Source organism: Centroberyx affinis, unplaced genomic scaffold (assembly GCF_046629955.1).
Source record: "Centroberyx affinis isolate AG114_WGS23_722 - 3 ecotype Tasmania unplaced genomic scaffold, CSIRO-AGI_Caff_v1 ptg000532l_1, whole genome shotgun sequence".
Taxonomy (NCBI): Eukaryota; Metazoa; Chordata; class Actinopteri; order Beryciformes; family Berycidae; genus Centroberyx; species Centroberyx affinis.
In genome coordinates, this window is record NW_027279180.1 from 249,209 (window position 1) to 272,747 (window position 23,539).

General features: G+C 41.4%; 2 protein-coding genes across 2 annotated transcripts; both read right to left on the reverse strand.

Annotated features, from left to right (window-relative positions):
* Nucleotides 1-335: 335 nt before the first annotated feature.
* micall2a (mical-like 2a) lies at nucleotides 336-11,893 on the reverse strand. Its single transcript, XM_071517859.1, has 17 exons — nucleotides 11,751-11,893; nucleotides 11,066-11,114; nucleotides 9,625-9,766; nucleotides 9,285-9,451; nucleotides 8,907-9,037; nucleotides 8,325-8,822; nucleotides 7,991-8,175; nucleotides 7,019-7,079; nucleotides 5,921-6,129; nucleotides 5,108-5,230; nucleotides 4,853-4,917; nucleotides 4,554-4,677; nucleotides 1,523-1,625; nucleotides 966-1,039; nucleotides 761-875; nucleotides 517-563; nucleotides 336-415 (listed from the first exon to the last, which is right to left on the reverse strand). Exons 1-17 carry the CDS (start codon nucleotides 11,891-11,893, stop codon nucleotides 336-338), a joined length of 2,316 nt encoding a protein of 771 aa, XP_071373960.1.
* Nucleotides 11,894-16,354: 4,461 nt separating this feature from the next.
* Nucleotides 16,355-17,632, reverse strand: LOC139642829 (visual system homeobox 2). Its single transcript, XM_071517861.1, has 3 exons — nucleotides 17,377-17,632; nucleotides 16,895-17,052; nucleotides 16,355-16,771 (listed from the first exon to the last, which is right to left on the reverse strand). The coding sequence occupies exons 1-3, from the start codon at nucleotides 17,615-17,617 to the stop codon at nucleotides 16,355-16,357; spliced, it is 816 nt and encodes a 271-aa protein (XP_071373962.1). The 5' UTR covers nucleotides 17,618-17,632.
* Between the last annotated feature and the right edge of the window lie 5,907 nt (nucleotides 17,633-23,539).

The window sequence follows — 23,539 nt, forward strand, 5'->3', positions numbered from 1 at the left end:
CTTCACTTAAATAACACCAAACTAAGAATTCAAGGTGAATCTTTAAACCATAACATATTTTACCTAAACATTTATTCAGTCTTAAACATTCTGAAACAATAACCAGAAACAAAGATTTTAAATGAAACACATGATTTGATCCATTACAGTTTGCTTCCTAATTTGACATCTCTCTCCTTGCCATAAAAAGACTTTTCTCGTTAGCACAATATGTACTGCTGTCCTTCCAGATAAAAAGCATTAAAAATGGAAAAAAATAAGATCCACTGTGAATGAGAACATGATTCTCAGGTCCTGCAGCGAGGCGCGGCGGCTCAGTCAAATTCCCCCGAGGATCATTCCACTAGTCTTTTACTTCTTCGCCTGAACAGTTTTGAGATGGAGGATTTCCTCTTATTTTTGGCTCTCTTTACTCCTATTCATAACAAAAAAAAAAGGTTTTTAACAAAGTATTAGAAAGGTTCATCTAATGGGAAAAACTCATCTCAAAAGAAAAGCATTTTAAACAACACTTACCAAGATTCCTCATCATTTCATTCAACTGCTGATCCTCTTCCACCTCCCTGAAATTGATAAAAAAAATAAAATAAACTGTATTCTCACCACAATTAAGCCTTTAGTCTTGTTTTCATCTCAAACTGTTCAAGTGAATAGGGTTAATTGTGCAATCCAAAACTATAGGCTACACATGAATGACTGTTTTGCATTAGCTATCACTCCAGTAATGTAAAAAATGAATTATGAAACGGCACTGTGTTACCTTAACCTGTCTTCATCCAACCCCTCCACAATGGCATTTCTACCATCCACAATCTCCACCAGTCTCTCCATCAGCCTCTTCTCCCGCTGCTGCTCCTCTCTGGACTTTAAATGATCTGTCGCACCAAGTTGACACAGACTTCAGTGTGGGACAAGGAAGTAACGGAGCTGATGGTGCAGGAGCAGGAGAGCCTGTGATCCCTTACCTGGCGTCTCCAGCAGCCTGCGAAGTTCCCCCTCCACACCTGGCTGCTGCTGCTCCAGGTCCTGAGTCCTGGCTCTGCATTCATTAATCATTCATTAATCACGGCTACTTTATGCACTTAAAAACCAGGCACAAAAAAAAGCAAACCCGATTTATTATGTGCATCACGTGAGACATATCCCAAAACTGTAAACAGTCTTGCACAAATCGATTTGGTTTGAGAGTTAATGAATTTGAATTTGTCCAAGTGATGTCACACCGAGGACAATTGCGTGCTGTTAAATATACTTTATTGGAATAATGACAATTGATAGAATGGCCTCCATTCTACTATTGGAAAACATTTCAAGGTAGGAAGTTGTTTATTGTCTATTTTTAATGTTAGGAATAAAAAATCTATCCAATCTAAAGACCATAGTAAATATCTTTCTGGGAGAATCAATTACGCTGGAGGAAGAAACAAAGGAGTTCAGATGTATTACAGATGAAGTGTCCATTTAATAATCTCATTATATATCTGGAATTCAGGTAATAAGCTATAGAGCAAGTAGAACTCACATGTAGACAAGCTCAGATTCCTTCCTAACGTACATCTGCTTCTTTTGGATGAGGTTGAACCAGTCAACCATCAGTGGGTCCATCAATACGTCCCCTTCTCCCTCTGAAACACACACCACCAAGTTTTAAAAAGCAATTAGTGATACATTATTAATGAGATAAGTGATTGCACATAAGGTTTTATTATGGTCAAGTTTGAACATGTGAGCATTGATGTATAGTACACACACTGGATGCTCTGATGGAGATTTAATGAATCAATTGTGATCAGTCTATTTATATTATTATAAATATATTTATATATTTTAGCCAATAACCCTCTGATACCTGTAGATCTTCTACAATTTTCTGAATAAAAGTGCCTTTATTAACCTTACGATGGTTTCTACTCTCTAATGCGACTCAAAAAAATAGACTAACTGCTTTGACTTGTGAGTATATCAGATCCTGTAGTGACACATTAAGCTCCAAGAATGTATTTGAATAGCAATAAAAAAAAAACATAAATACAAATATTTTGGCTCTGTGCTCTTAGGACTTTGGATGATGTTAAAGAACAAGTTGTAGAATAATGTTCAGGGTTTTTTCATCCACGTTAGATAAGGTTAGTTAAGAAAAACAAAATCATTTTACTTAGTACTTCATTTTACTTTCACAAGATTTTTGTCATCACCAGACTGCATTACTTACATGATGATGAAGTTGAATGTGATATCAAATGAAGTTGTTGGCTGATTGGGCTTGTACTGTATGCAGCAGGTTGATGGCAGCCCAGGTTTGTTGAGACAGAGGGTGAGCTCACCTCCTGGGACCCTGTCAAGACTTCACCTAGAGCGCTGCACTTTAATGTAGCCCCAAAACTACTCATCTAAATTATTAACTTTGGGGTAACTTTAACCAGATGGTAAAGCAGCGGTTTAATCCATCTTATTATAAATAAATCACAGAGCCAACATATTGTAGATGGAGACTGTAGGTTATCAATGTTGAAAAATATTGCCTCTTCATTGATAAGTCTGGTTAATTATTAGTTTCACTCACTGCTGAGGAATGTTCAAATAATGTTGCATGCATTTCCAATAGAGAACATGGCAACATTCCTTTATTTTCCCTGAAAGCTCCTGACAATATTTTATTTTGCACTGGGTTCAGTTCAGCATGAGACATATTATTACAGAGAAAACAGAGGAGCTCCAGTATCCATTCCTTATCTAGGGGAGAACAAATTAAGATCAAACAGTTTTGACAAGTTAAATGGCCCCCAAATGTTGTCTAAATATGCAGTTATTAACTAGGACAGAGGCTGTAGAGCAGCTCAGGCTTCAGAACCAAGTGCAGATTGTCATCACAACTTATTTAACGACGACTTAGAGAAACTCCAACAGGGGTTAACTTTACCCTTAACACTTCTTGCACTCTGAAAGGGCAAAGACCATGTCCAAAAAGTACTGTCATTTTTCACTTGATATTGAACACCCAAAGCACAGTGAAGCCGTCTGTACTTTATTTGCCACCCAAAGTAACTAATATATAGATCTAAAATATCAAAAGAGGGCTGCTGTGTAAATATTTTCCTAACTCAGTGTAGATGGTAGTGACTTTTTTGCCCACTACTATGGTATGCACTGCAACACAGTGCTTGTCAGACCCAGGACTCACATGGGTAGTCATGCCAACGGCTTAATTTTCTGCTTCACCAAGTCAGCTCAGAATACCTGAGTAGGTGGATCAATTGATTTTTAGAGTGAATACTTGCCGATACCAATTATTGATAAAAACATCAATAAACACTAACACACACCCAAAACACATTTACAGTGAAGAATGGGTTGGACAGGGACTCAGGACGAGACTGTCCCATCACCAGAAGAAACATCACTTCTTTCTGAATTGAACCCGAGTGCCAAGGTTTAGTTTTACCACTGCAAATTCCAGCTCAGAAGCATTTGATCTCCTAGGTGGTGTGGAATTGATGTCAAATTCTTGGCCAAAAAGACGGTGCGCTCAGGCTTCCAGGGCGGCGCGTGGAAAAGGAGCAAGCAATCGAGCAGAATATATATTACTACGCCCAAGCCATGTTGACCTTGAGCAAAGCAATCAGAGCCCCGACTCCCACTTCCTCAAAAGAGGAAGCAGCATCCCTGTGGGTTGCCTATGCCTCTCACCTCATTTGCTGATAGAAACAGTAATAGAAATAGCTGGTCAACCCCCCCCCCCCCCCCACTCCCCTACCCACCCACCTACCCAACCTCAGGCTGTAGTTGACTGTGTGTATGTGTGTGTGTCCAGGTGAAGTAACCATTTTGCCATGAGAACAACTCGACACCAGAGATACACACAGAAAAATAAAGGTCTGAACTGGAACCGAAAATGCTTCTTAGGAGCGATGCCATAGAAGAACCTTTTCTGGTTCCACAAAGAACCTTTCGGACCAAGGTTCTTTATGCTTGATGTTTTGCCCTCTAGTCTTGTTCACCTGCATTGTGTTTTTGTTTATCTGCCCTGGTATAGCCTCATTTGCAATTGCACAATATATACTATGGAGGCATTTGGTCATTTTCCACCATCCAATAACTGAGAATTAAGAACCTTTTAATATCCCAAAGAACCATATATTCTTTAAAAGGTTCTTGAAAGGTTCTTTGCGGAGCCAGAAATGGTTCTTCTATGGCGTCACTCCAAAGAACCACTTTCGGTTCAAGTTCACACCTTTATTTTTCTGTGTGTACTCGCACTAAAGTAGTAGAGGGACTCAGCTGTTTATACAAATACAATAAAATACTGACAAAGAAGTTTGCGTGGAAGTTGTTCACTGCGTGTCGCCAGGCACAGAGAGGAAAATTAACCATCAAACTCATATTCTGCCTCAGCATCAGTCAGGTTCATTTTCAAAATAGCACGACTTGTTTTTTGACACGTTATGATTCATTTTCTTTGCCCGTTTTGAACGAGGAGGGAGGGAGGAAGAGAGGGGAAAATGGGGAGTTGTGGGGGAGGAGCGATGATGACGCAGAGAGCGCAGGGAAAGTACCTTCCTCACAGCTGCGAAGTTTCTTCTCCAGCTCCACGCCTTCTTTTTCCAAGTCGCTCAAGTTTGTCTCAATATCGCTCAGCTCCTTCACAATCTGATCCGCCGGGATGTGATGAGCCTTAATCTGATTTAAAACAAAAAGAACCGAAGAGTCACAACACATGATAGAGAATTTTTTTTTTTGTTTAACTCCGCTTTGACTTCGGCCACCGAAAAACGTAAAGAAGGTCGAATGTAATGAAAGCATATTTGTATAGCTGTTAATTAATCTCTTAAGAGACTTAATGGAGGGAACTTACAGAGGGTGACCTCATTTCAGTCCTGGAGGCGTTGGTGGGTGACAAATACTTTCCCTTTTTAGCACCTAAGAGGTAGATAAAATAGGATTAGATAGACCTTTTATGGCAGCTTTTCAGCACAGCATTGTCACATATGACTTCACCTGATTTATTTTCAGTTAACGCATTGCTCATAGGAAGAAACTAAAATATCAACAAGAAGACTGAGACCGCGTATCCGGCTTCGGTGATGAATGTAAAAAGCCGAGAGCCAACCTGAGGGACCGCCAGTCAACGGATTCCCATGATTGGCTGGAGCAGTCGTCGAAGAGCCAATAGGCTCCACAGCTGGCCGTCTGGGTGGGGATTTTATAGGCGTGTAACCCGCAGGCTTCAAACCTAAAGCAAGGAAAGGAAAGTTAACATGCTCTAGGTCTGGAATACGTTTAACCTGCAAAGCCCTCTTTGTTTTTTCCCAGTAAAAACAGAATTCAGACAATCACAGAAACACATTTATCACCATTGTGACCTGTCAGGGCAGCATGTGAATCTATATGTGTGTGTTTGTGTGTGTGTGTGTGTGTGTGTGTGTGTGTGTGTGTGTGTGTGTGACATGTGTTAACACCATCATGTTTGTGTGACCCTTTCCTTTGAAACAGCTGCATGATGCTGCTTCATATATTTCTGGTGTTTACAATGTTTTGGCTGGACAAAATTCAGGACTTGATATTTGCTATATTCTTAATTATTTCCACCTCCTCTTGTCATACTGGTGGTTTGGTTCCAATGTAGTCATTCAACATATAGATATGTATAGAGTTCAAGAAGTTGACTTTTACGAGGTTTGGTTGCCTAGACAAGATCACAGGGCAAGTTAAAAAAAAATATTTTAAGCACTATGCACTATACTAGCTAGATCCAACAGTAACGAGGAGTGTAAACCCCAAACACCGGGCTCTTTGGTACCTAAAATGTGTTAAGGAATCACTGATGGGTACATTTTACCCATGTATCAGTCAACATTTGACTGATACAAACTGACTGTATTGGTATAAAAATGTCTCTTTACCATGTAGAGAAAGAACTCACCCAGGTTTCCAGAGGCAGGGAGAGGTTTCTGGGGAGAGACTTCCCTGAACTGTGCAGGATCAAACGGAGGAGAGCCAACTGGAGATGCTACAGGTGTTGGAGCCGAGGGAGACTTTGTTGTACTGAAGGAGACATTAGAGGAAGGCGTGGAGATGAACACGGGGTTATGCTGCTCAGTAGTGGCTGGTCCATCTCCAGCTTCAGGGTTTCTGTAAGAATGACATAATCAAACATAAAGACATAATCAAAGAATGACATGATTGAATTGTTTTTAAACGTGACCATTTAAAAACAGTCTGTATGAATGTTTAGTGTACATCTGACATAATGCACCATTAGGCTGAACATACTACACTACTAGTCAAAAGTTTGGACACACCTGATTGAATGCACTATGTTTTTCATTATCTTAAAGCCATTTTTGATCTAAAGGCTTATGCTTAAATGCTTGAAATTTGCTTTTTAGACAAATGAAGTTGTGACAGTGAAGTTGATGCCTACGTATGAGTTTCTTTCCAAAGCCTTTGCCTTTCCATCAAGGCAAAGGGCAGCTACTTTAAAGAATCTAAAATATAAGAGTTTTGATTTGTTTAACACTTTTTTGGTCACTGCATAATTTCATTTGTGTTATTTCATAGTTTTGATGTCTTTGCTATTATTCTAAAATGTGGAAAATAGTAAAGAAAGAAAAATGTGGTGTGTCCAAACTTTTGGCTAGTAATGTTAATAGAACGCAAATGTACGAAAAGGCCTCACCTTATATTTTGCAATGATAAAAAGGTGGTGAAAACAATGGAGGAATCACCAGGAGGGATTAGAAATTAAGAATCTAGAGTAGGACTAGTTCAGGCGTGGCACTCCTTGGGACTTGTTAAGATGGGGGACAGAGACAGCGGCTGCACTCTGAGCCAGTCAACAATAACAGAGATGGGCGAAGCAGGATGAATCGGCATTCTGGAGAGTGAATAAGCTGAATGGTCAGGGTCTTAAAAAAGCAAACGTTTCAAGCCATTTTCTCCACCTGTGTGACATTGCCCGCTTCCAGTTTAGTGAGTCAGAAAGTGACGGTGATTATAAAGATGGCTGAGCAGACTTTACCTCAGGCCCGGTGCAGTTTGGACAGGTTTGAGCTTCGATCTCCAGTCGTGACGGACTGGATCTGCAGCCAAGGACAAACACATTTAGACAAGTGCTCCAAACAACTGACTGCATGACTAACGAAAATTAAAAGCATGATGGCAACGCTGACTCATTACCATTTCATCTCCTTTACATGCATTCCCCAATTTAAAACCAATGGGAAGCGAGTGCATTCATTTTTATGTCTTGTCCTCTTTAGGGATGAGCTGTGCACTCAAAGCAGTTCTAGGCAGATCAGACATCTGACTGCATGCTAAACACAAAATAAACTCCCTTGACTCTTCTCCTTGCCAATTCCACATACTCACACGAACAGCTGATAATGTGTCCAACTATTGGTTCTGCTGAGACCGTTGTTCATTATTTAACGTCACTCATAACGCTTCACTGTGTAACTCAATTTGAGCTCCACAGCTGCATAAAAAACCCAGAATGATGGCCTAATCCAAGCACTAGACAAATATTTCCTTCAACCCCACAAATACACAACTCCATCTGTACTGACAAGAAGTGATTCTGTTTTCAAAGACATGATAGGTAAAACATTCTGCAAGAGAAGGCTTGCATAAGAATACACTCACATGGTGATAGGAGATTTCTTTCAGAGCCGCTAATGAAGCTGTTTAACACTCAGATTTTAAACCAACAGTTTAGCAGAATTTGTTTCTGTCTGCAAAGCTGCAGCCTGACAGGACATTATACCCAGTGCATGCACATCACTCCCCAAGACGGTGACAGAAGTGAAACTACAAAAGTTTGAAGGGGAAATTAAAATGTCAGTTGCAAGTACAATATCCAACCACTGGCTAACTGCATGCTAGATGCTTTGACAGTAGAAATAGGGCCAACATGACAAAAGTGCTCTGCTTTCTATGAATGCTTGTTAAGGAGCAAAGGAGGAAAAACTGAAATCAATTCAATCACGCTTGCCTTTGGCATTTGTGTATACAGTTGTTGGCCTTGTGCCATCTTTGTTGATGGCCTTCAGACATGGCGGTTCCGTATTGTTGGTCTGGCCGGTGGAGGGCCGTCCTGCCCGGTTTCCTGCTGGGCCTTGGCTGCATTTATCCTGTCTCAAACTGGGGCTGCCAGCTGAATTTGGCTCGTCTCCAAACCTGGGGAGAGAGAAAACCCTCACCATCAGCCTTAATAATGTAATCAACAAAAGTCATTCCAAACCTCGCAGATAGGTGTTAAGACTAGATATATGAAAAAAGGACGATCTATTCAAGGCCACAAAAAGTAGACAACGTGCTACACTCACCTTCTCTCTGCTGATCGGATGGTGAACGGGCGGCTGTTGTTATTGTTGCAGTTTTCCTCTGCTAGTCTCTTGCCAATCGTGGCCCTGGTGCTGCTCTTCTCTTCAGGACGTGGCCTCCCAGACACATCCGAGGGCTCAGAGGGCTTCCTGTTGCCGGTCGGGGCCGGTGCGACCGGAGCAGCGGCCTGGAAGAACCTCTGCCGGGCCGCCTGCGTCTTCTGGGCCGAGGTCGTCCAGGACTTGGAGGTCGGGGTGGGACTGACCGGCTTCAGGAGAATATTCAGCGGGGTTGACAGCGCAGAAGAGGGGAGTAGAGGCGCAGGTTGGGTTTGGCTGGCACCATTTGGCCGCACAACCAAACTGCCAGGTCCGTTTTTGATCACAGCCTCAGAGGAGGAAGGTTTGCAACCGTTCTGGTGGCCGTTACAGATGAAAGTGTCCGGCTCCTTCCCGGCTTTATAGGCTCCAGCATGGAGCGCACCGGAGCATTCACTGCATCTGGTAGTCAAATTTTAACATGCAATTACTAGCACAATATATAACCTGAAAGGAGGACTCATCAAGAGAAGATTAAACTCTTACTTGAAGCAGCTTCTGTGATAGAGCTTCCCATCCACAAAATGCCTCTGAACCAGATGAACGTGGTTCTTGCATGCAACACATTTATTGTTGAGAGTCCCACTTTTATTGGAGTTTTCAGCCAGAACCGCCTTCTGCGAATGGAAGAAAACTCAAACTCAGGTGACCCTCTGTATGAAGGCATATTCTTACATTTTCTTTACCTACTAAAATGAGCCAAAACCTGCTCAGTCTTAAAAAACAACAATTCAGCCACAAATATTGATCAGATGTTACAGTGCAAAACAAATGGGATGTATTGTAAACACAGCCACAGCTATACCTTCAGATGCTGTGATAATATGTGTGATAATATTATGTGCTCTGACATCTAATACTAACCTGAACCGCAGCTCTGGCCAGTTTGGGTGAGGTCTGAGCTCTGAGAGTGGGAGGTAAACGATTCTCAATGGCTGTTTTAGACACAAAGGTTTTGGCAACCACCGGGAGATTCTTCTTCTCTGATGGCTCCTCCTTGGAGCCCTCTGCTGGCCTTTTTACACCTCCCACTGAGGGGGGAAAGTAATATTACTATCAAAACATCACACAGCAGCACAAGAGAGAAACAATAGAACTTCCCTAAACCAGAAATACTTAAGGAAATCACTGAGTAAAATAAGGATGAGGGACTCAGACTAATCTACAAAGTAGCTTAAGACATTTGAGCCAGTCATATTCTCACTGGGAGAGCGTCCGTTGAAGTAATTGTAGTACTGGGAGACGTAGGTAAGAATGCTCAGTCTGTCTGGGATCCTCAAAGCGACCATGTCTTCTGCATCTAGTAAGGCTGGTATCCCCAACTTCTCCTCTGCAACACGAAACGCCTGGGCAGAAGAAGAAAACAAGACATTTAATAGCAGAGTATGATGGACCAAGTAAACCCATTTCAAAGTTGTTTCACTCTAAATAAATATGGAATTCACTGGTCACAGTAACGTTTGCTCCTACAATTACAGTATGTGTAAAAACGTCAGACAATACAACTTCCTATAAATAGAAAAGCAGCACTGCAGTAAGTCTGGACGGCTGTATAACGAATAGCATGTTTCCTGTGCTCTCACACTCAGTGATAAGAAAGAGGATGGAGGGAGCAGGATATCAGGGCATTGTTTAGGATCAGCCTGGACATACTCATTAAAATCACCAGCAAAGCCTTGCTGAATACCAAGTCTGCCAATGTGACAGAAGAGGACAAAAAATAAAGAAGTGTCTGGATTTGTGAGGCGGGACCCTGTCTGAAAGCTAAAGAGGGTTTTTGCTGCAAACATACAAAGAAACAAATTCTTATTTGACAACAACTGAAAGAACCACCTGTAAGAAATATGACACCGTTCATGAAATATAGATGGGTGGGATTGTGGATAATATTACTGCTCACCGCTCACACATGTCTCAGTATAGGGAACATAACAGTTGATTAAAAGTTAAACCCAATCAAACACACTATGCCCTTATGTGTTCTCTTACGACACAAATGCGGTGTAAAATTCCTCTTCTTACATAACCTTCCACATGTATACCATGACACCGTCTAAAAGTGAACCTTTATCATGAGGATCGAGTGGCCGATGACAGTAAGCCTCATTCAAAATGAATAGCCTAGAGAGCCTCTCCTGAGCTCAGGTTCGTCGCCGGCACTGTCAGGATCATCCAGACAACTGGCAAGTACCGGCCTTTCATAGCATTGTGCTGCAGCGCGCTGTGGGGCCTGTAATCCTCAGAGGAAGCCAGGAAAATGGAGGAGGACTAAATAATGGAAAGGTCCCAGCTGTGCTGTTTGGGTCATTTCGGGGTTAACAAAATAAATTAGGTCAAATGGACAGGGGCGGTGTGAAGATTCTGAATATTTCAATTTGAAGAGTCTAGAATTCATTGTGTGAGATGGAGTTTCTTCTTCCTAGACTGCTGTGCTATTAATAATTCAACCAGTCTACTGTATAAAAGCAAGAAAACTTCAGACTTCTTAACAGCAAGTTATCCTGTCCTGAATTTGCCTTCATGCGTCAGTGGTTACTGGACAGGATGTGTTATGCTACATCATTATTTACAGGTGGAGGCTGTTGGCGCTCCACTCAAAATACAACAAGGGTGAAGGTGAAGGGTTCAGCAACTTGCCATCTTACCAAACTGTTGTTCTCAAACACATCCTCTTTACTGAGTGAGTCATAGTCTCTGGGAAGACAAAGAAACACAACAGACATTAGAGAAAATAAGTCAGATAGGCTATATATATATATATTTATAGGTGAAAATTTAATCCCCAAACTGTGTAGATCAGAACTCTTCTGGTGAGCCCAACTATCTGGAAAAAGGTTCAGCTGGCATTAACCAAAACCAGCTACATTTCCTTAGGCATCTTTTTTTTTTTTACATATTTTGCATAAGAAGATGGCAATTAATTTTTTAATTAACTACAGAGGCTTGCCACCGTACTACACAGAAATAGCTACAGTAGGTAATCCTGAAATTGAATTAGAAGGATACTACACACATAACACAGCAAAACTTTAAAATATCATGCTGCTTTTACACGTCAAAAACGATACCACAGAAAAACGTATAGTAATACTATAGGAGATTAGAAAACACAACACACAACAAAAATACGATGAGATCCCTATTGTGCATCACTATAAATCCGAGTAGGAGTAGCCCATTATAGGAATATTATAGTCATTTCTCGTTCGGGACAGCCTGCTGCAACACATTTCACTGTTTATTCGCGATGCCAATCACGTACTAAATCCCAGCAAAACCCCCCCACATAGCTACACTGTGGTAACCAGTCCTCTACGGTTAAACGCTTACATGAGGTCCGGTCTGTACTTGTGGATAAGCGCGCAGAAAGCCAGTCCGCTCCTGAATGAAGTAGTCATGTTGGTGACGGCGACGTCTCGGTAGCCCTCGCACTGCAGTTTGCACCACTGCTCCAAAGCCTTGATGGCAGCCATGCTCCTTCCCGGTGCGACAAATACACACAGCGACCGCCAGCAGACCTACAGTGTGGACGAGCCGGAGGAAAGAGTGATAAAAAAAAAACCAAAAAAAAAAAACCCGTCCGTCTGTCTTCTGGGTTTGACCGTGAACTGCGGCGCTGCCTGCAGCTGCGTCCTGTTTCCTCCTTCCACCTGAAAATGACCAGTGGGCTGCAGGACGCGCTAGCTGCTGGTGTCGTGTGGGTTTCTCGGCTCATTAGACTAATTGACAGTGAGTGCCGATTCGTCATTCACAACAGTTGATTAAAAGTCACCGATCAGCGAGGCGAATGATGTTGGGCGGTGTTCAAAGTTCAGTGTTTAATCCCATAAAGTGAATCCTGCAAAGTTACATCAGCCCAGTCCAGAGTTTCAATGGGGATGGATAGGGTCAAATAATACTCCGTGGTGTTGAGTTTACTGTTACAGCTTGTATGTGGGAAATAGGCATCAAGGGTGTAATCCACCTCAACTCAGTTTAAACTCAGTTTGTAGATTGATATGAACCTTTATGATGTGAAATTCAGAGTATGCACGATAGTAGCCCAACTGGTATCAGACTGGTGTAATTTATAAGAGTATACAGTCCTGAAAAGAAAGAAAAAATGCTTCTCTGAAAATATAATTGATTTCTGTGGTTGGTGGTTGTTTGCCTTATAATGATCAGGGCCTGGAGGTCATATAGTTTACCTGCCTTTTTATTCACCACATCACTGGAAAGAGGCCTATGCTTTAAGCTTACAGCTTTTAGATCTCATCATCTTGAAGTATAAGCATACTCTATTGTACAAATATGTGAAATTGGGATGAACACCCTTCCAAGGATCATAGGCTATGTGAATGCTCATCTTACATTTTAGATCTTATTTGAATTTTTGATCCGTTTCTGTTTGCATTCCGTTAGCAAACATGAAAGATCTATGGAGCAGAAATGACATTAGACTTTAATTGGTCAGAGTTTGGGATTGAAGCTCTGGTATAAATGAGACTAATGTGACCATAATTCTGTATCAGTTCATTACATTATCAAATCCCAATATGGAGGGCAAAACCCTTCACAGGCCTCGAACTGCACACAGTGCCATAAGTGTGCGGGTTTCTCACTCAGCAGCCCCACTATGAAATGTTAATGTCTCTTTAAATTGTCCCTGATTGATTTGATTGATTGATTTGATTGCTCCTTAATTTTTGCTTCTGATTATTAATTACCCCCCCCCCCCCCCCCACACACACACACACACACACACACACACACCCCTCCATGCACACCGCTTTAACCTAGAGCCATCTGGATTTCCTGAAAATGAAATGTAAGTGACTTGTGGCATCCATATGGCCACAGTCAATCAATTTGAGAGTGAAAAATGTCTCTATAATCCTATGTTGTTGTTTTTTTTTACCTCTTTGTTCATGCTGATATTCCAGACTAGGGCTTATTCAATAGAATAGATAGGCTATAGGCCGCTAATGAGCCGCTGTATTGTATTCTGACAAAGGATGTTGCTGTCCTTTTTTTTCTCTCATTTGCATTGTGTGTTGGAATCTCATCTCAGGACAAAAGCTCCAACCACCATTTCCATGGGTTATGGAACATTTACAATAATGTTTAAGTAAAAGCCTCATGTAGCTCATCTGCTTGGGGTACACAGCAACCAAACTGAAGATGTTCTCACTATAGATGGAAGACACTTAAGTTGTCTGGTAGTTTATTGGTAGTTTAGTCTGTTTATTGATGTAACTAAACACCAAAGTTGTCGTCCCAGCCACTGTATCAAGGTCAGTGTGCTCCAGGAAGGATATGCGAACAAATGACAGAATCTATGACATCCGTTTTCACCTCACTCTTCTTTGTGTGGGGCCTAATTGAGGCCTAATTGAGGCCAGCTATTGTGAAATAAAGTCTTTGACCTAATTAGCCCCAATTAGGCTGTCCCGCAAAATTTTTAGAAGAAACTTGTACCACTGTTTTTGTCAGCAACTTTCATAGTAACCTGATCATGAAGAGTTAGACAACTTTGCTAAATTAGTTCAAGAAATCCGTCAGAAAACTTGCAGAGTCCCTTCCACCTTAACAGGAAACACCGCTAATCTTCAAAAGTGCTTCACTGACCCATTTTGAAAAGCAGTTTCAAATTTGACCCACAGACCCAATCAGCGAGCCTTCAAACCCCTGACATGGGGAATGTAATTAGTGCGAGACTGGAGTTGAACTTGATCGTCTCTCTGAAATGCGAGTGTGACCCGCGCTGACCTCATTCACTGAAATGGGGCACAAATAAGACATGAATTGTTTATTTGTCACCACCAGTGGGCCTGAGAGAAATGACACAAAGCAACATCATTCTGAAAGTTTCACACAACAAATGAGTGATGTGTGTTCATACATTGGAATAAGAAATGGAACGTGCATTAGAAAACTCATATATTGTCCTCTCTGAACTTTAGGAGGGCGTCTTCATGTCCAGAGGGGGGCACTGTCAGACTGCACTGCTAAAAGACTGTCTCACCACTCCATGTCTGGGGTCAAATTCATAAACAATACAAGCACACAAGCAGTATTAGTATATCCTTGTTTTCCATGCAGAACATCGGGGGAAAAAAACTTGATTTAGAACTTTACAACGAAATGAAATCAGTCATTTTGTATGGAATTTGGACAAAGTAGAGATTGAAGATGTTGTCATGGAAATAAGCAATTTTCATGAGAATTTTCATCAGAAGGCTGATTTGTTGCCATTATTTCTATTTCCTTATGATGAGATGATTTGTATTGTTTGTTGTTATATTTGTATATGAATAAAGATTTCAGTGAATTGTTGGCAATTCCCTTTTCTACTCTGATTTTCTTTTCACTATTTTCTGAGACACAAAAAAATGAAAACTTTTCTGTAAAACATTTGCAGCTAAGAGTTCTGTGTGTTGAATTATGCTAATGGATTTAAAACTCTTAAAAACTAAATATTGTAAAATATTGTGTACAGTATTTTGAGACACAAACATGGGGTTTTGAGACGCTTCCACACTCCAAGTTTAAAGTTTAAACTTGATTAACCTCTAGACCTGAAGTATGTTTTTGAGACCAATTTTCACCTGTCAGGGAGCACTGACTGTGCGTTCTGAATGATAAAAGTAAACTTTAACACTTGAAAATCACTAAGCATTTACTTCCAAATTAGTTCTTATTCATGGTGTCTGGTGTTTCAAGACCTAGAGGATAGAGTAGAGAATTTTAAAGAGTTTTCATACCCCAAATTCAGTATAGTTACTGTGATTGATGGGCTTCGGTGCGCTACCTTTGTTTTTTCAGAATCAGATAAAGGGTGTTTCGAAACACTTTACTGTATATCTAAGTAACATTTCCTTTCCTCCCCATTTATATACCCAGGTATACAGCAGTACCATAGCTAATTTGCTGTATTTGCAGATAATTTAAGTCACTTCAGCCATAAAAATCACAACTCCAATTTCTTGTCTTTAGTTTTACAACTTTCTTTATAGAATCCACGCCAATATCAGTTGGGCAAATTTATTCTTTTTCAATAAGTAATATGGTTTCTTTGATTATGCATACAGTATTAAGTTGTGCAGTATTAGGAAAAAAAATCAGCAAGACATATTTATCATGTAATCTTTATAGACTCACTGTTTGTGATTTCATTTTTCAGCTATTTCCATTGTTTCCTGTGAGGACTTGTTGCTGCATGCCGACATCCTGCTTCTGTCTGTGGAGGTACAGTAGCAGGATAGGTCAGGGATAAACGTGTCATCAGTGAAATCATTGGGAAATTATCTGAGTGTATCTCATTTCCCATCCCAGTTCTGCCCTGATGTAATAGTGAAGCAGACCGCATTTGTTACAAGACGAACATGAGAATGCTGACTATGAAAGACCAGCATATCCATTCAGTGGAGTGGACAAACTCAGTCGCATTACATTGTGTTAAAAATTGTATTCAAAACATATACATATCAGACTATCAACCAGTTGTTAAAGGAAAGAAAGTAGGCTATAGAAATTTTTTAACTGTGACGTATTTGTACTGACACCGATAAAAAAACATAATGATGCACATTTTGACCACTTCATAATCTTCAACAAGAAAATTCCATTTAAAGCAAAATGTTTCCCAGAAGCTGTCATGAAAGAATTTAATTGAAATGTACGACAGAATATTTTAAAACACTGTGACTATAGATAACTCCTCGTTTTTCATTTGATAGAAAACTGTACAGGAAATGAAAGGCATCTCAACACACTCTGCTTATTACAACATATTACAAAAAATGTTAAAATAATGATAGCTACATAATTCAGTATGATAATGAAGCTCCTCTTAGTTCCCCAAAGAACATTCAAAAAGTATGTTGTTCCATATTGATAATGCTTCTGCTATTTTTTTGTGTTATTCTCTGTATAAACAGGAAGAAGGAAACCTATCAGTCATTCTGTGTGGCATCGGCTTCCTGTGTTTGCGTCTGTGTGTCCCCTCCTGACTTGTTTACGGTGCTGTGGATCTCGGCCTCGTGCTCCCTGGCTTTGGCCCGCAGCTTGGCGATGCTGCAGGAGCGGAGTTCCTCTGAGCTCGGCCCCTCTGGCCGCTCCCACTTCCCCGACCCCTGGATCACAGGCTGCGGACGCTGGGTCAACGTGGCGCTCGGAGCTTTTGTCCACGGATAGTTTTCTCCTTCCTGCCGCCTCTCCCAGTGTTCGCTGTCGGAGCCGTCCGCCTGCTGTAAACTCCTGTTTGCTTTCTCCGCTGTTTCGTCACTGTCCTTTTTCACATAAGGCCCCGCCAGCTGGCCTTGGAGCTTCAGCTGTCGCCGCATCTTGGCGCGGCGGTTTTGAAACCACACCTGGCAAAAAAACAAAACAACAAAAAAATATAGAAGACAGCAATATACCTTAATTTGTACAATCAATATTAGTTGCATGAGTGAAAGGTGAATATTTCCAGAAGGAGCAGGTGTGTAAATGACCTGTACTCGGGCCTCAATGAGGTCCAGTCTGAGGGCCAGGGCCTCCCTCATGAAGATGTCTGGGTAGTGTGTGGTCTCGAAGGCCTTCTCCAGCTCCTCCAGCTGCCAGCTGCTGTAGTTGGCCCGGGCGCGACGCTGCTTCACTGGCCTCTGTTCATCTGGAAAGCACAGCACAAGCACCAATTATACAATCGCCAACGGGTGACAAGGAACTAATGGCTCTAGATTGGATAATTAGCGCAGCGTTCATTAGGCCCACTTTAACATTGCTTGGTAATTGATTGTTAGTTACGAGCTGTTAGCCAATCTTTTGTAAACATTTGTACTGCAATCAGATGGCACTCACCGACTGTCTTAGAGACTGTTGGTCCAGCAGTATCAGTCTGGTTGTTACACATGCACTATCTGCACTAGACGCTAGTTTTCTGTTGTAGGAACTGACCCTCCTAGGCTACAGTAGCTGTGGTTTGAATTTGACTCACCTATGCCCTCTGTGAGCTGCCCCATCCCTGCTGCCTGTGTGGCGAGGAGCAAAGCCTCCTTGCATGGTTCTGGCTGCAGATAATTCCTCAAGGATTCATAGCTGATAAAAGGCCCTGGGATCACAATCTGTTGGAGAGTTGGAGAGCCCAGTCTTGTTGGGAATGCAGGGAAAAAGTGAGCTGCAGGTGAGTGGAAAACCGCTGGCAAGAGAGTAGATACCAGTTGCCCGGGGCCAAACATGTCCAAGCTATTAGAGTCCAGTCTTAAGCTTCAGTCCTCTGAAAAAGGGCCAGGTGGAGCCCTACAGGGATGATGAGGGAATGGCGAAATGCATCACAACGTCCGAAGGGAAAAAAATAAAAATGAAAAGCATTATAATAAAACCACTCGTCCACTAGATATACACAGGGGGAGCAGTTATCAGCCCCGACGCCAATCAATCCAGCTGGTTGCCTGAAGAGTTAGAGCTGCTGTATGCGGCGGAGGAGCTCAGCTGAGGTGCAAGGTGTTGGCTGGAGAGTCAAGGTAAGACTTCAGTGGTGGAGGTGGTCTCACCTTAGCCTGCTGTGACTCTCCTCCCATCCCCCTCGACCCCCCCTCCCTATCTTCCCAGTCACATGACTTCCAAGCCTTTCAGACACACAGCAGGGCTTGGCTTACAGGACGAAGGTGAAAATCCAACCGGTGATTCATCCTCTTGGTGGGGTATCGATCCGTGCTGTTATTCCATCAGTGTTCGCTGAATGCATCATTATTTTCCCAAACACATATATATCGGAAATGTTCTACAATCGAATTTTCAGTTGGCCTACATTATAGTGACATGGTATATTTCCTCTCAATTTCTCTCTCTGCTTACCTTGGACAAGTTAAGACACCTTTGGCTCCTGAAATTTCAATCAGTGAGATGGATGTGTGGAAACTGAAATGCGAAGATGTGAATGTTCAGTTAGACACGTACACCTTCAAAAGGTTAAAGACTCCTGTCTGACTTTTTTTTTTAAAACAGTTGTCAAGTATGATAACAACAAATTATTCCAGTAGAGACATAATGAAAACAGAGGTTGTTCAGTCCTGTGGGAGTGAGAGGAGGGATGAAAACAGACGCTGAGCCACTGGTTCCAGGATAAACACATTTTTCTTGATAACAAAGTGACAAACTTGAAAGCTCATTTGCTGAATGTTTTCTTTCTTCTCATTCCCTGTAACCCTGTATGGTTACCCTGTTTAATTTACTCCACTGTTGATTTAATTTTATTGTTTTTAAAACGGGGATGTTTTATTTTCTATTTCACCAAGACAGGATGTGTATAAAGTATGATGGAAATGCTGTCAAAACTTAAAGCAATCAGCTTGACAAGTAGAGGCAGAATAAGTACACAAATCTTTTCCTTAAGTAAAAGTACCCTAATAGAATATTAATCTGTTAGAAGCACTGCAATCAAAACTCTATACCAGTAAAATAATGAAGCAACTGTAGTTAAATGTACTTCAAAATTAAAAAAAATATGCCATCTTGTCTTTTTTCAATCTTGTATTCTTGTATTTCAGACTTTGGGAGTATTCAGTCCTTGATGTATTATTTTCTTAGGCTCATGTTAAGCTTTGAAGGTGGTATTGATTGATATTGATTTGCATGGCGTGGGTCTATTGTCATGAAACTGAATTATAATTATTACGATGTGACTCGTGGTTTACAGGTGTGACACGTGTGCTACCGGATGTGATGTAAAGTTGAACTATCACGTTCATAACACCCTAAAGAAGGCATATTGTCAAAAACATGTGGGTGAGATAATAAACATTCTTTATTTATACAGCGAGAAAACTGCATTTTTCATTATTTCTTTTATGTTTTATGAATGGAAAAATTGCACATTTTTTGGGCTGTGTGTGCTGTTTTGAGAGATTATCAAACTTTGAAAGGGCATCACATTCAAAATGTCAAATATTTTCTACTAAGTAGCCTGTAACAGTAGTTGTCAGATGTGATTGAGTTAAAACGACAGAATCAACTACCATAAACAGAAATTGAACCACAAAAGTACATGAGTAAATGTTCTTACACTGCAGAAAAGTACCATCTAAATGAAACTTTCATTACATTTAAATACTGAAGTAATATAATATTCAGTCAATTCAAATGTATTGAACTTAGTTAAGTTATTTAAAATTTAGATTATTTTGGCTATGAGTGGCGTATAATTCATAGTATACTTTGGTGCAGACAAATCGTCCAAAGTAACACTTTGTGAAGGCTAGCTAACATGCTAACTAGTGAGGTTGTCACACAGACTTAATCTCAATGGGACAAGGTAGTTTATGACTAGATAACTAGTCATAGATAGATAGATAAACATTCATACTGTAAGATGCTTCTACTTATAATTCATTTTAAGTTATATGTTTTGTTTTATGAGTGCTGACAGAATACATCAGTTAGCATTATGCATTCTTATAGTCATGAGATATTTTGAGTGCATTCAAATTCCTTATAATGCACTATAGATATGGTCATAGAAAGTGTTACCAAACCTTCTGCACAGGACTTCAGTGTCTCAAAATGTCTAACCCTAACCCTACACATTAAGATCCGAGACAGGAAGATTATTAACACTTTTTTTTTTTTTTTTGAACAAAGCAGCTGTAGCTTAGTGGTGACGGATCGCTGATGAGATGATCATGAGCAGTGTCTCCGTGAATGAAGCCCAGGTGTGTCAATTAATCCGAAGATACATATCACCTAACAACACTTCTCGCTAACTGCTCGTCAGTTCAGACGGCGGCAAAAACAAGCCGCTGTCAGTGTTGTCACCGCTGAACCGGCGGGCTGAGGCGGCTTTGATCAGCCCAGGACCGCAGCAGGAGCCAGCTGGTCAGAGATGTTGCTCAGACCTGAGTGAATCACAGGCTGGTCATTCCGCCGCAGCAGCGAGGACAGCAACCGCCTCACCTGTGGCCCTTTCATCTGCACCTGTTCAAACACTAAATTAATGCCGTTGTCGAGGTAATAAAGAGGTCAGGTTTAGGGTTCGACCGATATGGGCTTTTGAAAGCCGACGCCGGGACTGATACCTCTGGAATGAAGCTGCTGATGGCCGACATTTTGTGACGATATTCAGTATACAATGTTTGTAAATTTGACCATTTTCATGCCAAAAATTACAAGTGTAAAGCCTCTGAAACAGCATTTAGACCATGTGACACTAAAACTCCATTGAAACTCATACTTTTAGGGTTAGCAGCTCTTAAGGCAGGGTGACCCACCCCACCCATTCAGTGGTAAGTGAACTTGAAATGAAGAATTAATTTACAAAAAAATGTATGCTCCATTAATTGAATAAATGAAATGTGCAAAGACAATAAAATGTAATTGCAGCTTTTACAAACTGTTTTTCTATAGCTGTGTCGTATCAGAGGTGAACGACATGACTGACCGATAACTGATATTTAATAAAAGGCCAATATCAGCCTGATTGCAAATCCATATATTGGTCTAATCCCAGTCAGGATGCAATCATGTTTGTGTGTATGCATGTGTGTGTGATAGAGACAAAAAGAGAGAGAGAGAGACAGAGAGAGAGAGAAATCATTTCTTGGCTTTGGTAGCTCTGCAGGAAACAGGGAAATAGATTAAAAGTGTCTCGTTTGAGCGGTGGCTAAATAAACAGTGTGTGTGGTGGGACTGACGACTGAATAGCCATCTCCGTTTGTCCCTGGCACACAGGTAGACACAGGGATTTCTGGCATGTCTGAAAGTAGACCGCCCACACACACACACACACACACACCCTGCTGTGTTTGTCTGTGCCTGGGTCCTTTAATGCCCATTGATCCAGATAATCAGGGCCGAAATTGGTGAAAAACCGGTGGGGGCGGTTCTGACATTAGTTGCAGACCCTTGTTCAAAAGAGCTGCTTGTGGATAATTGAAGGGGGCATTAAGACAACAATAGTAATGGATAATGCCAGGCCTTATTGGCCTCTCAGGTATTTCTAGCTCCCTGGATGACAAGGCAACATTTGAGATCCTCAGCTTAAATGACAATCATAGTATCATTAGCAGACCTTAAACTGGAGGAACAAAATGCACATTATCCTTGGGTTTAACAAGCCACCAGTGGGCTGCCCTTTATCCATTACTGGCTTTAGCTTGAAATGGACTTGTTTGAGCTTGTATTCGTTCATTAAGAACTAGAGGGAAAGGGACATCTGAAATCCCCCTGGAATAGGATGTGACATGTTGTCGGATCTCAGGTAACATAATGATTCTCAAGTTTGAAAACACCTAACAGGAAAAAAAAGGTAATTACTTCTCATAAGAGTTAAAGCTAGATCTAACCTCATTTGTACAGGATAAACTATTAGAAGATTATAGTGCCACATTTCTGCACTAAAACATAGTTGGTGATGCCCTGATAATTTCCCAAACTGTTACCAAGTTTCATGTAATTATGTAGAAATCCTTTGCTCTTGTAAAATTCTTGCAGGACAAACACTTTGAATGAGTTGAAATTTGAATTATATTCTAATGTATATGTATGATGAGAGATATTTTACCCCCTTTTCTCCTTGAAGCACATGGCTGAAGTGTCTTAACTATCACGTTCTACCTTGGATTTGTTCAGATACGACCTGACATAATACAGGTGGTGAGCAGTGCACAGTATCGTTCTTACTCATCCACTAGACTGGCACTTGAGCTCATAAAACAAGAGTTCTGCCAAATGTCACGCGAAGATGGATGATTATCGTTAGTTCCACTGTCATGGGAATATATCTATCTGGTGTAATTTGCAGGCTGCAACAGCAATGAGCACAGATAAGATCAATATTTAATGAAAGTATAAGTGAAGCTTAAGGGTTGTCACTTGTGCCTCTGCTGTTAATGACATGTCACATTATCATACTTATCAGATTGGGTCAATCTCAACTGCAATTACTAGCCTCATTTCTTTTTAATTCATTACAAATGTTGAGCACTTTCAGTCTTCCACCTCTGTGCAAACACACCAGGAATACTCTCTGGCTGCTTGCACATGTATTTTAGTGTCAATGGCCAGCACAAACTTCACACTAAAATCTATTAATGGTTTCATGAATCGGTATAATTCAATCATCACATCTGAAATGTGTTTGTAACTCGGGCAAGACAAAGAATAGTGTATTTCATGGCTGAGGAAGCCCCTATGCTTGGTGCCTCACTCTCCCTGGTAATAGTATCCCACAGTGAGCAGGCTGATTGTTTTAGTCCTGGATCACTGGCCATGGGATAAACCTGAGAGCCCAGCCTGCTTTTCATGTCAAAACCTTCAAGGGAAAGCGGCCACAATCCAAGAGCAATCACACTTCAGACATCAAAGTGCCAGGGAGAAGAGAGGCGAGAGACGGTCCACATTTTTTCCACGCAAGCCAAGTGCAACTCAAGCGTGGAGGAAGAGGAGATGATCTAAGGCGAGGGTGCCATTGAGAGGAAGACGGAGAGCAGACAGATGTGCGCGGGCAGGTAGCAGCACATCGGGGCCCCTCCTATAGCTGAGCGAGACACCAGGAACCCTCCGCTGGTCGCATTCCTACTCACTCCGCATTCATTGTCCACTTTTACATGAGCAGGAAGACCAGGATAAAGCAGTGGGAACCGTGCACCGGCCCTTCAAGTATTTCAGAAACAGGATTTTACAAACCAACAAACCCATGGCTGCCTCAAAAGGTTGTACCATGAAGATAACTGATAGAAAGAGTACATGACGGAAAAAATGGCCGATCGAGGTGGAGGCTCTTGGCAGCTGCCTTTGTGGGCATCCAAACTGGTATGATGAATCAAGGCAGAGGTTGTTAACTTGTCAGTGGTCCATCAGACCGCTCAGCGACAGCCTGCCCCCCTCCCACCACTTCCTCGTTAGCTGTCACTCATCTCTGTTCCGCCTCACTGCTGCCCAGCCAATGGGATGCTGGCGCCTGACCAAGAGCCCAGGCTGCTAGGACTTGTGTAGTAAGTTGATGGATAACCATAAACAGAGCTTTCAGCTAGTTATAGGACACCTTACAGGTGCAATTAACACATCGCCCAGAAACAGCAGTTGGAGGCTGTTGACGGTTAGGGCAGGATGTATCATATTGGATTTACACATGACAAAATTAAACATACAAATGAATGTATGAA